This window comes from Salmo salar, chromosome ssa09 (genome assembly GCF_905237065.1).
Source record: "Salmo salar chromosome ssa09, Ssal_v3.1, whole genome shotgun sequence".
NCBI lineage: Eukaryota > Metazoa > Chordata > Actinopteri > Salmoniformes > Salmonidae > Salmo > Salmo salar.
The window spans coordinates 22,212,943-22,229,494 of NC_059450.1; the positions used below are offsets into that span (position 1 = coordinate 22,212,943).

Here is a 16,552-nt window from a genome sequence, read left to right on the forward strand (position 1 = left end):
TTGGATAGTGGGATTTCCATTTGTAAATTGGGTGATTTTAGATTAGCTTGTCTGTATGTCAGCTGTGAAATGCCCCAATGAGACAGTGAATGATGTGACCAATCAGGCAAAAGACGTGTGTTTAGGAACAATGTGAGCTGATTTCTAATAGGGTCCCGTTGTTTTACTCTTTGCATATTTAATTACTATGAGTTGTAAATGATACACACCTGTAGTGATGTACTCCTGACGTGAAACATGTTTTAACAGGTAATTCAGGTCTTAACAGAGATTGTTTTATACTTTTACTGTATCCTCACCTACTACCAACTGCCTTATGCAGGAACATAGTCACCCGACAGAAACCAAGGGTGTGAATCACTCTTCATCCCCAGGCCTCTCATTCAGATACGGAGTGAGACTGAAGAGAGAGAGAGAGATAGAGAGAAAGAGAGGCACCCCAAGCGAGCTGAGACGCGGCAAATTATGAAAAAGCCTCTGTGTCCTAAATGGAGGCCGAGCTCTTTAATGTCGCACAAAATTAGAACCTGGGGGAGGAAGTGTGGCCTGCTTCTCGTTCTGGCCAACTCCCCACCAACCCCCCTCCCTCAGCCCCTCTCAAAGCAAACAGAGATATTATCTCATGGCCAGTGGCGCTCTGTTGTATAGGGGAAACGGAGAGACCCCTGAGAGGGTCCAGGGGCGTCCATAAAGGTGCCTAATTTGTCAGTTTACTCCTCAATTATTTAAATAGGTCTAAGAAGGGAGCGGAGAAAGGGGCTTTTTCTGCCTTTCCGTAGTAATGCGGAGATAGACCTTTCTCCACAGTAGCCATTTTCAATTATGCTCTGCACTGCTGTCTTTGATATACGAAAGTGCAGTGGTGCTGTATCAAATAAACAAATGTACACAAGATAACAATGGGAACTTAGGATACAATTCCGTTAGCCAAGTATAACTCCAAGAGGTTATTTCACATTTACTACACTGTAATACTAAAATACATATTGAAAAAACACAGACACAAAGCTGTCAGTCGAGATGTATGGCGGAGGTGTACTATGGAGACAGCGTTAAAAACCCTTTGTCCAGACATCCCCTGTGGTCCTCCATGCACCCGTCTGCCTGGGTAAAGCCCTTATCCCTCAACTACCTCTCCAACCTGGACAGAGGAACATGGCTCCTTTCCTATCAGCCAGGCACCACCAGCCCTCCATGTCCTGCTAAAGGAGCAACACAGCCAGGCAGGGCCAGGCATCTCCCAGGCTAGGGCCAGGCATCTCCCAGGCTAGGGCCAGGCATCTCCCAGGCTAGGGCCAGGCATCTCCCAGGCTAGGGCCAGGCATCTCCCAGGCTAGGGCCAGGCATCTCCCAGGCTAGGGCCAGGCATCTCCCAGGCTAGGGCCAGGCAACCCATTGGAGGTATGCGGGGGCTGGGGACAGATATTAGCAAGGGTTCAAGATTGATCCTGAAAACGTAGATGGCCAAATCTCCCAACCCCCTGACCCCTAATCCCTCCCATATCTGTCCCTAATGTTGGAGGGCTTTATTAAAGAGACGATGAGGAGGATGCTGTGGATGTGTGGTGGGGGTCGGGAGGTGACCATCACCTCCAGGCGTCTAGTGGAGGTCTAGTGGAGGCAGGTAACACGCTCTCCCTCCCTCTGTCTACATGCTTTGATGTAGGTCCCTGTTGTGAAGGATACTCATTTGTTCAACAACAAGCACTTTCAATAAGCTCAGCAGCAGCAGCAACACAAGGTCCTATGACAGCACTATATACCTAGTATTCCTACACAAAGACCTGGACAAAGTTCTCATCAACACAATGACTTAGTCCATTTAAAAACAGACAGGGACACTTACAGGCGGAGAATACACATTTTGACTTTCTGCACAACAGGAGGCAAACAAACCAACATAAAGACATATACAGTAAAGACAATGGAGAGAGCTGCCAGCACCTGTACAAACAGACTCTCTGTAAACCCACAAACACACTGTACCTGCAAGGTCTCAAACGATGGCTGTCACACACTGAGACAGACACTCATTAAGGCAATAAAAAACTCAACCTGCAAGCACGGCAATTCACACATTACAACAAAGTCATTCTCCAAGAGGAAAATAACCTATAGCGCATAACACAAAGGAACACTTTGGTCCCATACATGTTCTATTAGACTTTTGGCTTGTTGCGCATACACTAAAAAAACAACCAATGGAAACACCTTGGCTATCCCTGCTAGTCTGAGGCACTCAGGAGCCCCAGCACTACTATGGGGACACTCCACACTGTCATCTATATTTAGTTTTCTTTTGAACCTTTATTTAACTAGGAAAGTCAGTTGAGAACAAATTCTTATTTACAATGACAGCCTACCCCGGCCAAACCTGGACTCCCAATCATGGCCGGATGCCTCTTGCACTGACATGCAGTGCCTTAGAGCGCTGCGCAACTCGGGAGCCCATCTATAAGACCTACGGTGCAAAACCAACCATCAACAGCCGCTGCATTAGACAAACCTACAAGTATGGATGAATAACAAGAACAATCCTGTGCTAAATATGTCAAGTTCAGTCGCGGCCATTGGCCATGATCACAGAAATGGGTGGCGTAGAGTAAACACCCTTGAAACAGGTTTCTCTGCTTAGCAAACTGATCTGCAGGGAAGTTTTTCCAGAGTGTAAGATGATACAAAATCTGTGGCCAGCTCAGTACATTATGCCTATTCCACCCCCTACCCCAACCCAACCTTCTCCATCCAGCCAGAGAGGAGATAGGCCCAGCCTCTAAAGCTGTCTTTTCAGCCCCTACTCCCGTTCGGTCTATCTGAGATGCACAGCAAGCGGAGGTGTCGCTTTTCCGCTGGCATTTCGGACAGTATCTACTTATAGATGGAGAAAAAGAGAAAAGAAAAACAGAAGGGGTATTATCAGGGAGGGATGAGAGCAGCAAAGGCATTTTGTCTTTTTATTCCGCTCCTAAGCCCTGGGCTTTGCTGCCAATCCGATTGGTCGATACGGCCAGGGATGTAAATGAAATGCAAAGAGGAATAAGGCTGGCTTCCCATCTCCAGTGTGTGCTTCCATGTCCCCCCCCCCTCTTTTCTGCTCTGTCGCTATTCTCTTTCTCCGGCTGTTTATAGTGTTGTCTCTCTGTCTCCCATTCACAGGCTTGCCTCTCACCCTCTCTCTGTCTCTTTCCCCCTCTCCCTCCATCCCTTCCCTCTCCCTCGCTCCCTGGCTGGGCTCACAGCTCTTATCTCCTCAGACGCCCCACATTCCAGCGTTGCCGTGGCTGCCTGCCTGCATCCGTGGTCACGGCGATTCCATGGGTTCCTACAATCCTTCGGCAGCTTGCTGATTTGGGGTGGGCAACTGACTCTCAGAGACAGGGGGCAGGAGGGAGAGACAGTGGGAGAGAGGGACGTAAGAGAGGGATGAGAGAGAGCGAGGGAGACAGGAGAGGGAGACAGATAGAGGGAGATTCAAGCAGAAGAGAGGACACGAGAAAAAGCAAATGAGTAAGGTGACAGAGCGAAAAACACAATATATTAAACAGCTGTACATTGTACTATAGATGTGCATCTCCTTTTAATACTAATTTGTCATATTTGTATAGATCAGTAAATACTTACACAAGAAATAAAATGTCTCATAGAAAAAATAAACACAGTAGAAAAAAAGTAAAGCTCTGAGAACATTTTAAGTGGAAAAATGAATCTTTATTTGAGTATTTTAATCTGTGGACAGCAGAAACAAATAGCATGTTCACAGTCAGAATGTGTAAGGTGAGCGAGGTAGAAGGTCTCTCCGAGAACAGAGGAACGAGGGAATGGAAGGTGAGCGAGGTAGAAGGTCTCTCCGAGAACAGAGGAACGAGGGAATGGAAGGTGAGCGAGGTAGAAGGTCTCTCCGAGAACAGAGGAACGAGGGAATGGAAGGTGAGCGAGGTAGAAGGTCTCTCCGAGAACAGAGGAACGAGGGAATGGAAGGGAAAGGTATAAAAAGCAGGTGAGATCGATAAAGATGTTATCAAGTGGGCTCTGCATGCCATCATGTCTCTCAGACCAGCCTCAAGGGACTGGGTCCATCTCTCTAGGAGCCTGGGTCGCGCTGCTGAGGACCCTTGCATGTCTGTGTGCAACGTCTCTGAGTGTCTGTGTTAGTGTAGCTGTGACTCTCAATGTCTGCGCGACGGAATGTCTCTGTGGAGATGAAAGCGCACCACTGTTCAGTGTGTGTGTGTGTGTGTGTGTGTGTGTGTGTGTGTGTGTGTGTGTGGTGTGTTTCTGTCCTCGTGTCTGTGTATCACAGGAGGAGCACACACCTCTAAAAGCGTCCCTGGTATTGAAACATTTAATATGTCATTTAAATCCGTCAAGGATTATAGCTCTGCTGTCAAAAGGAGAAAAAAAGCTCCTTGAATCCATTTGTTTTTTAAAGGACCGTCTCAGCCGGATGGATAGTCGATGGGCAAAGGTGGTGATTTGGAGCCGGGGTCAAAGAGCCCAGAGGACAGCGTGGCACGGCACGGCACGGCACAACTCTGTCCTAGATTAAGAGCCTGCTCTAATCCTCCATTTCTGCGCACAAATTGGGTTTCCCTCAATCTCAGCCTGACCGCCCTAATGGGAGAACTAAAGCAGGAGGCCACATAATCACAACGTTAAAAGACGCGAGAGAGGCAGAGAAAGAGATACAGGTGAAATAGCAAATAAAAGAATGTGTGTGTGGGAGATATGAACAGCTTGATTGGGTTCAGTCCAGGTTGCAAAAGTCATGTAACGTCCCCTGTGGAAAACATTCCTGCAGTATGAGGTGCAGTCAGGGTCCTGTTTGTCTGGACAACACCACCCCATCACAGAAAGCCTCATCACCAGCACTACCTCCACCAACACCACCTCCATAACAGGTACCATGTTGTAGCCAAGTCTTTGACAAGAGACATTTTTCATGACCTACTTCATCAAAGAATGGTGCAGGTCATCATACAAACATTTTTGCATTTACAGGTACACCTGTATCCAAACATCTCCAGAGACCCCAGTCTACTCTCCCCTTTACTGGGGGTGTTCTACCCTTGAGAAAAACCCTTAGCCCAACCACAAGAGAGGCTAGAGCACCAGCCAAAGTCCCCTGGCTGCAACACCGGAACCTCCTTTCAACCATGAAGTTGAGAGGACCTCTTCTCCGAAGAGTCTCCATGGCAGAAGTGTCCTGTAGTAACAGTACAAGCCCACTCCCAGTGTGCCCGCTCTATCTGACCGTCCCCTCCCTCAGGGGGTGCGTCTCTGCCGGAGCCTGGTCCTCTCCTGCAGCAGGTGGGAAAACGGCGGTGCGGATGGCGGGGGCCTGAGAGTCCGTGGGCTCCTTGTCCAGGTACAGGCTGAAGTGCTGGATGCTGCAGTAGCCTCCCGCTGGCTAGGGCCAGGTTCTTATCCCAGTTGGGACGGTTGTCTGTGTGCCTCTGCACGATTTCCTTATACAGCTGTCAATCACAAAGAACACAACTTGTATACAATGACCATAACAAGCACCACTGTACAAATCTTGACCATATACTGTACTTCTAAGCTATGTGATTATGGTTAATGCTCATAGTCCTATTGGTTTGCTATGGGAGGACTGAGTCTCTGTGTAGGAGAGCTCAAACAGGCGAGCTTTCTCCTCTCCCTGGATCCTCTCAGCCAGGTCAAACAGAAAGAAAGCCGTCTTCATCCTGAAACAAAGAGAACATATCACAGGCTCAGAGCTAAGTGCTGGATGGATGAATCGTGGAGATTTATCCGCAGAGATGCACTAGCAGAATAGAGTGATTTATGTAGATGCTAGCTACACAACGGCATTTCATGTAGAATAGCTGGTGCTCTACCACACCAGAGTGAGTTACGTAGATGTTTTAGCTAGCAGATGAGAGGCTCTATCTGTAAACTATACATATATACAGTGACTGCAAGAGAAAAGAGAGTCAGTGTCTTCAATGTTTACTCTTTACTTTACCTGGCCTGCCACATCTTCTCGTTAGACCCCCTCACCCAGGACCCTGGGTGGTAAATGGAACAAGACACAAAACAGCTCTTTATCTCAACACCTCTGGGGCTTTTCTTATGCATCATTCCTTCCACACAATCATATTCATTCTGTATCATTATGGATGTTAATACACATTGTTCAAAGTGTGCCGGTTTAGGTTTTCACAAACCCAATGTGAATATACAGTACAGTACTGTAGAGCAACAGTACCAGCACATTAGACATGGAAGGAACCACATATCCTTCTTCATGTTGTTGCGTATAAACACTTGACCTCTTCTTCAAAATAATATTTTAGCAGGGTTCCGAGCTAATATTTGGCTTGTGGGCATCGACGGACACGCTTGTAGTGAGGGCAAAGGAAATAATGTCACAGTATTCAGCCATGATTATCGCAGTGAATGAGGGACTGCTGGCAACAGCAACAGAAAATGGAGCTTTGACTAATTCCACTTTTGACACACTTATTGACAAAACGCAATAAGAAACTAATTATGTTTCATCTTTAGCCTCATTTCAAATGGCTGGAGGTCTAATGTCTTGCTTTGGTATAACGCAAAAAGAGCTGCTGGATCAGAGCACGGAGAACAGAGGAAACCTTGCTGTAGGAACGTCCGTTAAGTCTCTGCCGGTATTGTGAAAGACCACATAGAGAAGAAATAGTCCACACCAAAGAGTATCACTGAACACAAGATTCTTACTCTGCTATAGAAATGTATGATAACAGGATTCCTAACTAACAGGCCCAGCATGTTCGTCATGCTATGGCATACAGTATGACCATTTCCATGGCAGCTAGCAGAACACCATAGACTTCCCATGAACTGTAGGCTTCTCCTGCTGAGGAGGACCCCCACCCCTCCAGAGGGCCCTCTGGGTTGTATGTGTAGTATACTGTGTACCTGTTGTGTGGCTCGGTCCAGATGTAGAGGGTGTGGCGGGTCCACTCCTCCGGGTGGAAGGGCTCCTGGGCAGGCACCAGGTGGTCACACACACCCAGGAGCCAGTGAGAAAAGCTTCTCTCCCAGCTGGGGTCCCGGTCAGGCAGCCCGATGCAGGCCAGCACAGCCCCCCCTGCAGACACACACACACAACCAGGCAGGCACCGTGACCATGCTGCTGAGGTGGACAGAGCAGAACCACAGTGTCGGAGCCCCTAAAGGGAACTACCCTCAGCTATCTATCTCCCCTCAAACACTACTCACTCTCACTCCAGGTGACTTCTGATAGAACTGAATAGGCATACGTGGGAAGCACATGTGCATCCACCTCATACCCAACAAGCACAAGCATGCACACACACCCACCATTCAGCTCTCTCCCATTCCTACTGATCCACTCTCCTCTCCAGTGCTGTGCCCAGAGGGTTGAACCCACTGGGCAGTGTTGCCCCCCTGTTGGCCAAGCAAACACTGCCCCCTAGTGGGCTGGGGATTTAGAGGAGTCCTGTCCAACCCATTTGTTCTCTGTATCCTTCGAGTACTATAGTCAGATGGATAAAACATAAATACACTGTATATATCTGTTCAGTCTTTCTCTGCAGTCTTTCACAGACATGGATGAAGTATTGTGACTCCTCACGGGGCAGTAGCCTGGTGTTATAGTCCTTAATGCTGTAGGTTTTATGTTTTATCTCCTCCATATTGTTTCAACCACTCAGTGCTCTCCAACAATCTCACCATTCCTCATGTAACAGTATAGCTTCCGTCCCTCTCCTCGTCCCTACCTGGGCTCGAACCAGGGACCCTCTGCACACATAGACAACAGTCACCGTTGAAGCATCGCTACAGATCAGTCCACAAAAGCCGCGGCCCTTGCAGAGCAAGGGGAACAAGTACTTCAAGGTCTCAGAGCGAGTGACGTCACAGATTGAAAAGCTATTAGCGCGCACCCCAATAACTAGCTAGCCATTTCACATCAGTTACACTCACTTTCTACCCAGTCCATTGTTGTCCTCTTCATTCATTCTCTTCATTTGTCACTCGTCCATTCAGTCAATCCATACATTGTCAATAAAGAAAGACACTATGTATCTCTATGGTATTCTCTCCCTCCCTTCTCTCCCAGTGACTCACTGTGCGTTGTGAGAGAGGAACTGCTCCAGACTGAAGGTGTCTTTCTCCTCAATATGGACCGGGTCCCACCAGCGCCCTGGGAAGTGAACCCCAGGGTGATGCTGGCCCAGCTTGGCCACGTACCAGCTGTACGTCATCATCTGGAAGAGCAGAGAGGTCAACAAACAGGAGCCTTACTAGGATCTTCTACTGTCTATCATGTACGTCCTCTGTTTACAATGCTGTTATCATAACGCTGAATGAATGGAAGTCCTGACCTGGACTTAAAACCAATGCAAATTACCTTAAGTGGCAAAGTAGTAACCTCCTGGTTAACGAGGCATGCGTCAGGCCAGAGCCCCTGTCAGTAGTGCAGGGAGTTCCCTGGGAGGTCTCCCCGGGTCAGGATGATAGAGTCTGGAGGGACAGAGACCAGAAGCTCCCGCCCAAACTGCTCCACCACACTGTTACTGCTCTGATCACACTCCCTGGGAGGGATGCAACACAAACCTCTACAAGTCAACAGGAGTTAGCATATATTCTCTTACAACTGTGTGTCTGTGTACATTTCTTTTGAGTGGAGTTATGTTTGTCCATCTCCACTACTGAGGATGGTCTCCGTGTGTGTGTGTGTTTGTACTGTATGTATGTATGCCTTCAAGTGCCTCTGTGGTAAGTTGTCAGTCCCCCGCCCCAGCTCTGTCTATCTAATCGTGGGTAGACAGGTGTGATGGGTCTGACAGCGTATGCCCTCCCCCTGATCAAAGCAGCTGTGTGATGCTCCCTCAGTCTGCCTGGCAGAGCGCAGCACCACACTGGTGTAATCTGCTACCTCTCACGGCTAACATCTCACACTCAGCATTCACAGTGGAATCTATGTGCTAACCGTGCCTCTCTTTAGCCCCTACCATGGGATGAGGAGAGACGGGAGAATAAAATACCTGGCATGTGGAGTGCAGGGCCCCAGTTTGAAGTACAGAGAAAATTATTGGGTTAGCTCAGGTGAAACAAGTGCAGAGATATTTGTCAGTAAAATTCTCAAGATGTTTTGTGTGTGACCCTCTAGCTCAGGGGTATCAAACGCAGTTTGTCCCTCGGGCTGCATTCTGTCTCCATCGAGGTCCGGAGGACCGCGTTTAAAATGGATTATATTTTCTTGCCGGCTAAATCTGCAAAAAAATTGTCCTCTTTCCATCGCTTTAAAATTGTTCGATGCTCCCTGGCTGTCAAGCTTTCGTTTGATGACTGTTAGTGAGCTGGACAGAGTGAGGAAACTATAAACGTAGGTCATTATCATTTCTACACAGTTTTGATTTAGTTTAAGTCATTTCAATGTCGCCTGAGATCATTATTTCACGCAAAAATAAATATTCTTGAGTTTGACACGTGCTTAAGCTACAAGACAACATTTATTTTCCAGTTTGTTGGTCATCCTGAAATCAGTTGGTGCAGGTAAAGATACTACTGTGTTATAACACCACACCCAGGATGGTGCCATCAAGCCAAAGTCAGTTGATTTTACTGGATACGATGTCTACCGATGGTTGGAGCGTACCATGTGTACCAGGAGACCTATAGTGAAGAGCCAGCCTCCGGCCCTCCACAGACCCCCATGGCCTAGCCTCCTCTCCAGGCCTGTGTGTCCATTTCAGGCCCAGACAGCACACACACCACAGCATCACTCTGAAGCCAGAACCGCTCCACCTGCAGAGAGACTAAACACACAACACAGCCTTTACCTGGGGCAGAGGAGACTGTGGCAGCCCAACTCAGGCCCATCCAGTCACCTCCCTGCCCTAACTCAGCCCCACCGCTCACCACTCCCAGCAGTAGGGGTCTGCTGGTGTCCAGGTTGGCTCTCCAGGTGAAGAACAGGAAGTACAGTAGCAGCATGGCCATCAGAAGCCAGGGAACAACACCCTGCGTCCTGAAGGGAAAAGACAGGCATTCATCCCCGTAAGACCACTGGCCTTACACATAGTTACTGTATATAGACAGAAATACCATATACAGTGCTTTGCATAATTATTGGGACAGTAACACATTTTTGTTCTGTTTTACCTCTTTACTCCAGAACTTTGGATTTGAAATGATACAATGACTGAGATTAAAGTGCAGACTGTCACCTTTAATTTGAGGGTAATTTCATCCAAATCGGGTGAACCGTATAGGAATTACAGCAATTTTGTACATAGTCCCCTCATTTTAGGTGACCAAAGTATATGGACAAATTCAGTTATATGTATTAAAGTCGTCAAAAGTGTAGTATTTGGTCCCATATTCTTAGCACACAATGACTACATCATTTTAAGAATATGGGACCAAATACTACACTTTTGACTACTTTAATACATATAATTGAATTTGTCCATATACTTTGGTCACCTAAAATGGGGGGACTATGTACAAAAAGTGCTGTAATTTCTAAACGGTTGACCCGATTTGGATGAAAATACCTTGAAATGAAATCTGACAGTCTGCACTTTAATCTCAGTCATTGTCTCATTTAAAATCCGAAGTGCTGGAGTACAGAACCAAAACAACAAAAAAATGTGTATCTCACTCTCTCAATACATGTGCAGGGTACCTGTTCATTTAACAAATCACATTTATTTTCAATCTCATAATAAGTACATGAAAATACAGTACATGCAGTGCAATTCCCTCCTAAATGTATCGAGGTACAGGAGAGATAACATCCCTCCGCCTGTAGACAGCCACACTATCACAGCTAACATGTTCTGGTGCCCACAGCATGATTGCTTTCCTAATGCTGGGTCTGGATGACAGAGTGTGAGTCACTGTGTGACGGGGCCTACCACTCTGCCTCACATCACCATTACAACACAGAGGACTGTTGTAAATGGTTTTTATAAAATAACGACAAAACACTATCCCCTAGTGGTAATCTAAACACATATGCAATTTGAAAACAAAAAGTGGAAATAAAAGTACATCTTTATTTGTGCTGTATTTCAGAAAACTTTGCTGACATTTTCATGGAATTTCAATGGAATGACCCACGTATGTTTGCGAGTGTGTTTGCGCACGTACATGCTTGTGTGTCTGTGTGTGTGTAAAGCCAAGTGTGTCTGGGTGCCCCCCAGGGAAGGCAGGGGGAGGCAGGGGGTTGGCAGTGCCCTGGGGACTGCCTGGCTCTGCTCTGCCTTATCAGTGGCACCCAACCGACCCCAGCATAGCACTACTGTAATGAATTACTGCATCAGAGAGCACTGCTACATACAGATACATACATTCACATCATTACAACTAGTAGACAAACACACACATCAAAATCTCGCTTTCTTATTTTAATTGTACAGTGCCATGGCAGCACGACAGGTCGAATAGTTCATTTTCATGTTAAAAGCACTTGGCAATGGTTTTATTTCTCTAGAAGGAATGAAGTGAGTGTATATGGACTTGGATTGTGCCTGTCTGAGAGTGATTTCTGTCTGTCTGGTGTGTTTCCTTACCTGTCCCTGGAGGAGAGGAACAGGCCCAGTCCAGCTAGGACCAGCACAGGGAGGGACAGGTCAGCCATACAGTGGGTCAGCTGAGCCCTGACACACACACACACACACACCAAAAACCTCTGATTAGCAGACACCAATGTCTCCATGACCGCATCCCTCTAACCTCCATCAAACTGAAGGACACCAATTATTGAATAACCTCCCACTTCCCTTTCTTGTGACTGGAAGACACAAATAACTGACCCCTCCCCAATCAAACAGACTAACTCTAATGACTGTATGCACCCTTCCATCCGATTGACAGACACCAATGAATGTGTCCTCCACCCAACCCCTGTCAGAGAGCCTGTCAGTCAGAGAGCCTGTCAGTCAGAGAGCCTGTCAGTCAGAGAGCCTGTCAGTCAGAGAGCCTGTCAGTCAGAGAGCCTGTCAGTCACAGACACTTCCCCAGAACAGAGATAGCTCCCTGCCTCTTCTTTAATACCCATCTCTTTCTGACAGCGTATTGAGTCTCTACATCATTGAGTGTAGACCGATGTGTGTGTGTGTGTGTTATGTGCATATGTGTGTAAGACTGTGTCAGCTTCTCTAGGGAGGTTTACGTTCCCAATGTGACATGTTTGTCATGTTTGCCTCTCTCCCTCGTCTTGAATGTATGTTTGTCCATCAACCAGCGGGGGTGATGGAAGTGGGTGGGGCAAGGGCTGAGGGGGTTGGTGGTGGGGGGTCTTAAGAAGCATCAGCCGTAGAAAAATACCAGAAGTAGGATGACGGGGGGGTAGAGGGGGTTGTTGGAGGAAAACACAATCTCTCCAGCTATATTACAGTGTCTGTCATCACAGCTTGTCATGCTTAAACACCAGAGCAGAGTGATCATTTCAAACTGCTGGAGAAACAGAACACAGAGATGTGGTCCTCTAAGCAGGTTCAGTTATGCTTTGATGGTAGAGAGGGGAGCGGGAAGAACAAAAGCTGGGGAGAGAGGAGAGAGAGACAGGCTCCAGTACTGGCGCTGGATGGATTCCCTCCTTCAGAACAGAACTGATGGGTTTCTGTGTGATGTTTAAACCTGTCTGTCTAGAGCTAAAAGCATCAGAAAACAACTCTTTCACTTCTACAAATCACATTATCCAATAAATAACCGTCAATATTCAACATTTAATGTAATATACCACAAAACTGTTTCAAAATAAAATACCCTAAAAGCTCAAATAAATGGAAACAATGTGTAAAACAAACTGTTCAATTAAAATTCATGCTATAGCAATGACTTCATCTGTAAAATAAAGTGAATAACACTCACTACCATATCTCCCACACTAGAGTTTGTGGTAAAGCTCCAATATCCTGTAATGTATGTTGGGACAGTATATGTAAATGTATATAAGTGTGTACCAGGCTAAAGGCGCCGTACTCAGTCCTCTGTAGGCGAGTGAGGAGGCCTGAGAGGGAAGTCTGGTCCCCCCAGCTCCAGCGACTTATGTCCAGGTAGGAGACAGGCAGGAAACCCCCCAGAAAACACAGTCCCAGAGACATCAGCCCACATACAGACAGCTCCTGACACAATCACACAATAACATCTATTCAGCATCCTTACAGATAGGCCAGTTCTTCTACCTGGTTGTGTTACGTCTCTATGGCCACTCAGATGGAGAAGAGTGGTGTGTCGTTAAACTTCCTCTGTGAGAGCAGAGGTGGAGCAGGACCCTGGGAATGATGACTACCACGCACAACACCAGTGTGCCCAGGCCACAGCACAGCGCCCCCCAATGGGCAACCTGACAACAACAAGACGAGACTTAAAGGAGCAGTTAGATGGTTCCTCACCCTGAAAGTAGTCTATGGGCCAGTATTAACTGTAACCCATGGGTCAGTTCTCTTTAAACAGCCACTACAAACTTCAGTTAACTTTGGCCACCACAAGCTAACAAGTAATGGAAGTGATGTGAGCATGTTTAAAAAAAAAAAATGATGGCCAATTCACCTTTAAGTAACAGCAAACCAAATATGGAGTTGATTTGATTTCAGGTGATTTCAACATAATTTTTGTAAAAACATGCTCAAATGCCCCCATCACATCCATTGATTGTTAGCTTGTGGTGGCTAAGGTTAGCAGACGTTTGTAGTGGCTGTTTAAAGAAAAGTGAAACCTGGATTAGTTGATCTTGGCCCATAGACTACTTTCAGGGTAAGGCACCATCTAACATCAAGTTGTAAAATAGTGAACAACTCCTTAAATATATCAATATAAGGCATTTGTCATTGAAAACAGTCTAAATTCACATACCATATTTCTATAAATTGTAACATATAGTTTCCTCAGGCACACAGTTGTGATATCACAATGGAACGGTCTATCTGGTTTCTGGTGGCTGATATGCATGTCTTGTCCTGTGTGAGGGTGGATGGTATAGGAGGGTGTAGTTACCTTACTCCTCTGGGGGGCACTATTTGCACAGTGGAAGCTGGCAGTCAGGGAGAAGAGCCCAACGAAGAGGTTGAGGGAGAAGACCTCGGCCACCACCGACCACTGTCAGCTGGGCCTGGACACAGCAAACACCCCCCAGCCAGCACCGCACCTGGCCCCGGGTCTGCCAGTCTGGAGGAATGGCAGGGGGATCAGGTACGGGGGTGACCACATGTCCAACCCCAGGTATGGGTAAGGGTATGGTTCGTGGCTATCCAAAGTTAGAAAACTCATATTGATGATAGACGGATATTGTTGACCACGACTGCAAAACAAAATCATTGACATATTTTTGAAAATGTCTAAGTACCTGTCATTGAAACAATTCTATTTTCATAGCCATAGGTACCATCTAAAGCTCTGACCATTCCCATACCACATCCTTCAGGCCTCTCTCTCCAGAAGCAAATTCATCCGCCAGCCTGACATAGATAACCACTGTGGGAGATATACTCCTTTACTTCAAAAGTTTCCCCCCCTTCTTCCTCTCCTGCCTCCATCTCTTTAGTGGTAACTGAAGCAAACTTGGGATAAATCTGTCATATGCAAGACCCACCACTTACTAAAAAGAGACACAGAGGGAGAGGGACGACAAATGATGAGGAGGAGAAGGGGAAGACAACTCAAATAGTACAGAGATGTGTGAGTGGGGGGTCAGAGTACGTGAGGATGAAATGAAGAAAACAGAGAAAAAAGTTGAGGAGGAGAGAGGGGGAAAAAAGAGTAAGAAAAAAAAGCCGCCCAGTCCCCGGCACGCTGGCTCTGAAATATGAGCGGGCTCCACAATTAAGGAAGTCAGGCAGTATGGCCGTTTCCGCCATTGTGTAGAGTGGCTTAGAGTCCTCATCAGCCTATCAGCTAACTGACAGGCAGAGAGCTGCTCTATTCAGCACGGCAGATACAAGCTGCAGGCCAAACGGCTGCCAGGTCCCTTATGACCCCACAATCCCTTGCCGGTGACAGCTTCAAGCTCCATGGCAAATTAGGCGCTCTCACATTACAATCGCAGAAGACAGATTCCATTAACGGTATCTGAAATTGAGTAGAGAGCAGGCCCGTTATCAGACCTGACTCATAAGTACCGCCATTAATCACAAGGCATGATACCATTTATACATTTCCAGCTCTCTGCCTGCCGCTGTGATAGTCAGCCACAAAAGGCCTGATGAGACTTAGGCTAGGGGAACAATGGAGCTTTCTGAGGAAAGCGCCGTAAATCAGAAAAAAAAGGAGAGGGAGGAGAGTAAAAAAAGTATTGCTTGCTGACGACTTTTTTCCTTCATTTTTTCCCCTCTCATTTCTGCCAGTCTTTTTGCTCTGTGTTCTATGTGATGCTGGATTGGGTGGGGGGTGTCTAGTGGTGGGAGTGGGGGGGTCAGTCTTAGTAAGAGATAGCAGCATCTTTCTCACTGCATCGCTCCAGGAATTAGCTGCAACTTGAATGGCAGGAGAAGGGGGTGGGGGGCGGATGGGGACTTTTCTTGAGACGCTCCTCACCCTCAATTCTACCCCCCTGAGCGGCAATTAACCCCCAGCCCACACGCTTAGCAGGGGTGCTGGTTTTGGGGTAAAGCAGGGTGCTGAGCAGTAGTGGGGGTCCTTGGAAGTAATATGGATATTACACCAGGCTCGCTATGGCTTCTACGGACATGCCTGTCTAGACACAGACACACACACACACACACACTCACACACACTCCTGTCCGCTCTTTCTGAGAGGCTGACATCTCTCTCTCTCAGGGCCTGTCAGTGTGTTAAAACTCAGTGATGTGTGTACACTCAGGTTTAAATGACCTGTCTGTCTGCAGAGGACCACCTGGGTCCCAGTCAGCCTCTCTATGGCTCATTCTCTGGGCTGGGGATGGGGCTAGCTGCTCCCATGGTACGGAGATGAAGAGGGAGGGAATATGACACAATTGTGGCCATGTTTCCTGTTATCAAAGCTCAATGTGGTGCAGGGTGCTGCTGTTCTGTAATGTAGTGGCTCAGTGACAATAGCTGTCTGGTTGAGACATGGCAGGAGAATAATATGTTCTCAGTGAGGGTATTTTACCCTGAACTGATCCAGCTTGCCAGAATGTCTCAGTCTCATCACTTGGGTAATTAACTGGATGACATAGGAATTCTAAACAGAAATTTTGTAAATAAATTGTATTTCATGAATTGGGAGATCTTAGCTCTGCTAAAAAACATACAAAACACTTAATAGAAATTAATTTCATTAAAATATTTTTTTAAATCCTGGGAATTTGAACCATAATCATCAAGCTCTTATTGAAGTAAAATAAATCTACCAAAATCATATAATAATTCACTTTCTAAAATAAAATATCCTAAAAGAGAGTATATCAGTCAGTAACCAGAACAAGAAAAAATACCTTCAAGGAAACACAAATACCCATAAATACTCCTAACCACAAACCCTGTAGACATTGTCCTCAAACCAACGCCGACATTCAGTGCGTTCGGAAAGTATTCAGACCCCTTCGCTTTTTGTTACGTTACAGCCTTAAATCTAAAATGTATTTTTTTTAAA

At 46.6% G+C, this 16,552-nt stretch overlaps 1 protein-coding gene across 1 annotated transcript; it reads right to left on the reverse strand.

The window, feature by feature from the left end:
• Nucleotides 1-9,463: 9,463 nt before the first annotated feature.
• LOC106611017 (transmembrane protein 260) lies at nucleotides 9,464-11,640 on the reverse strand. The gene is made up of 3 exons (XM_014210815.2): nucleotides 11,550-11,640; nucleotides 9,892-10,000; nucleotides 9,464-9,788 (listed from the first exon to the last, which is right to left on the reverse strand). The coding sequence occupies exons 1-3, from the start codon at nucleotides 11,615-11,617 to the stop codon at nucleotides 9,582-9,584; spliced, it is 384 nt and encodes a 127-aa protein (XP_014066290.2). The 5' UTR covers nucleotides 11,618-11,640; the 3' UTR covers nucleotides 9,464-9,581.
• Between the last annotated feature and the right edge of the window lie 4,912 nt (nucleotides 11,641-16,552).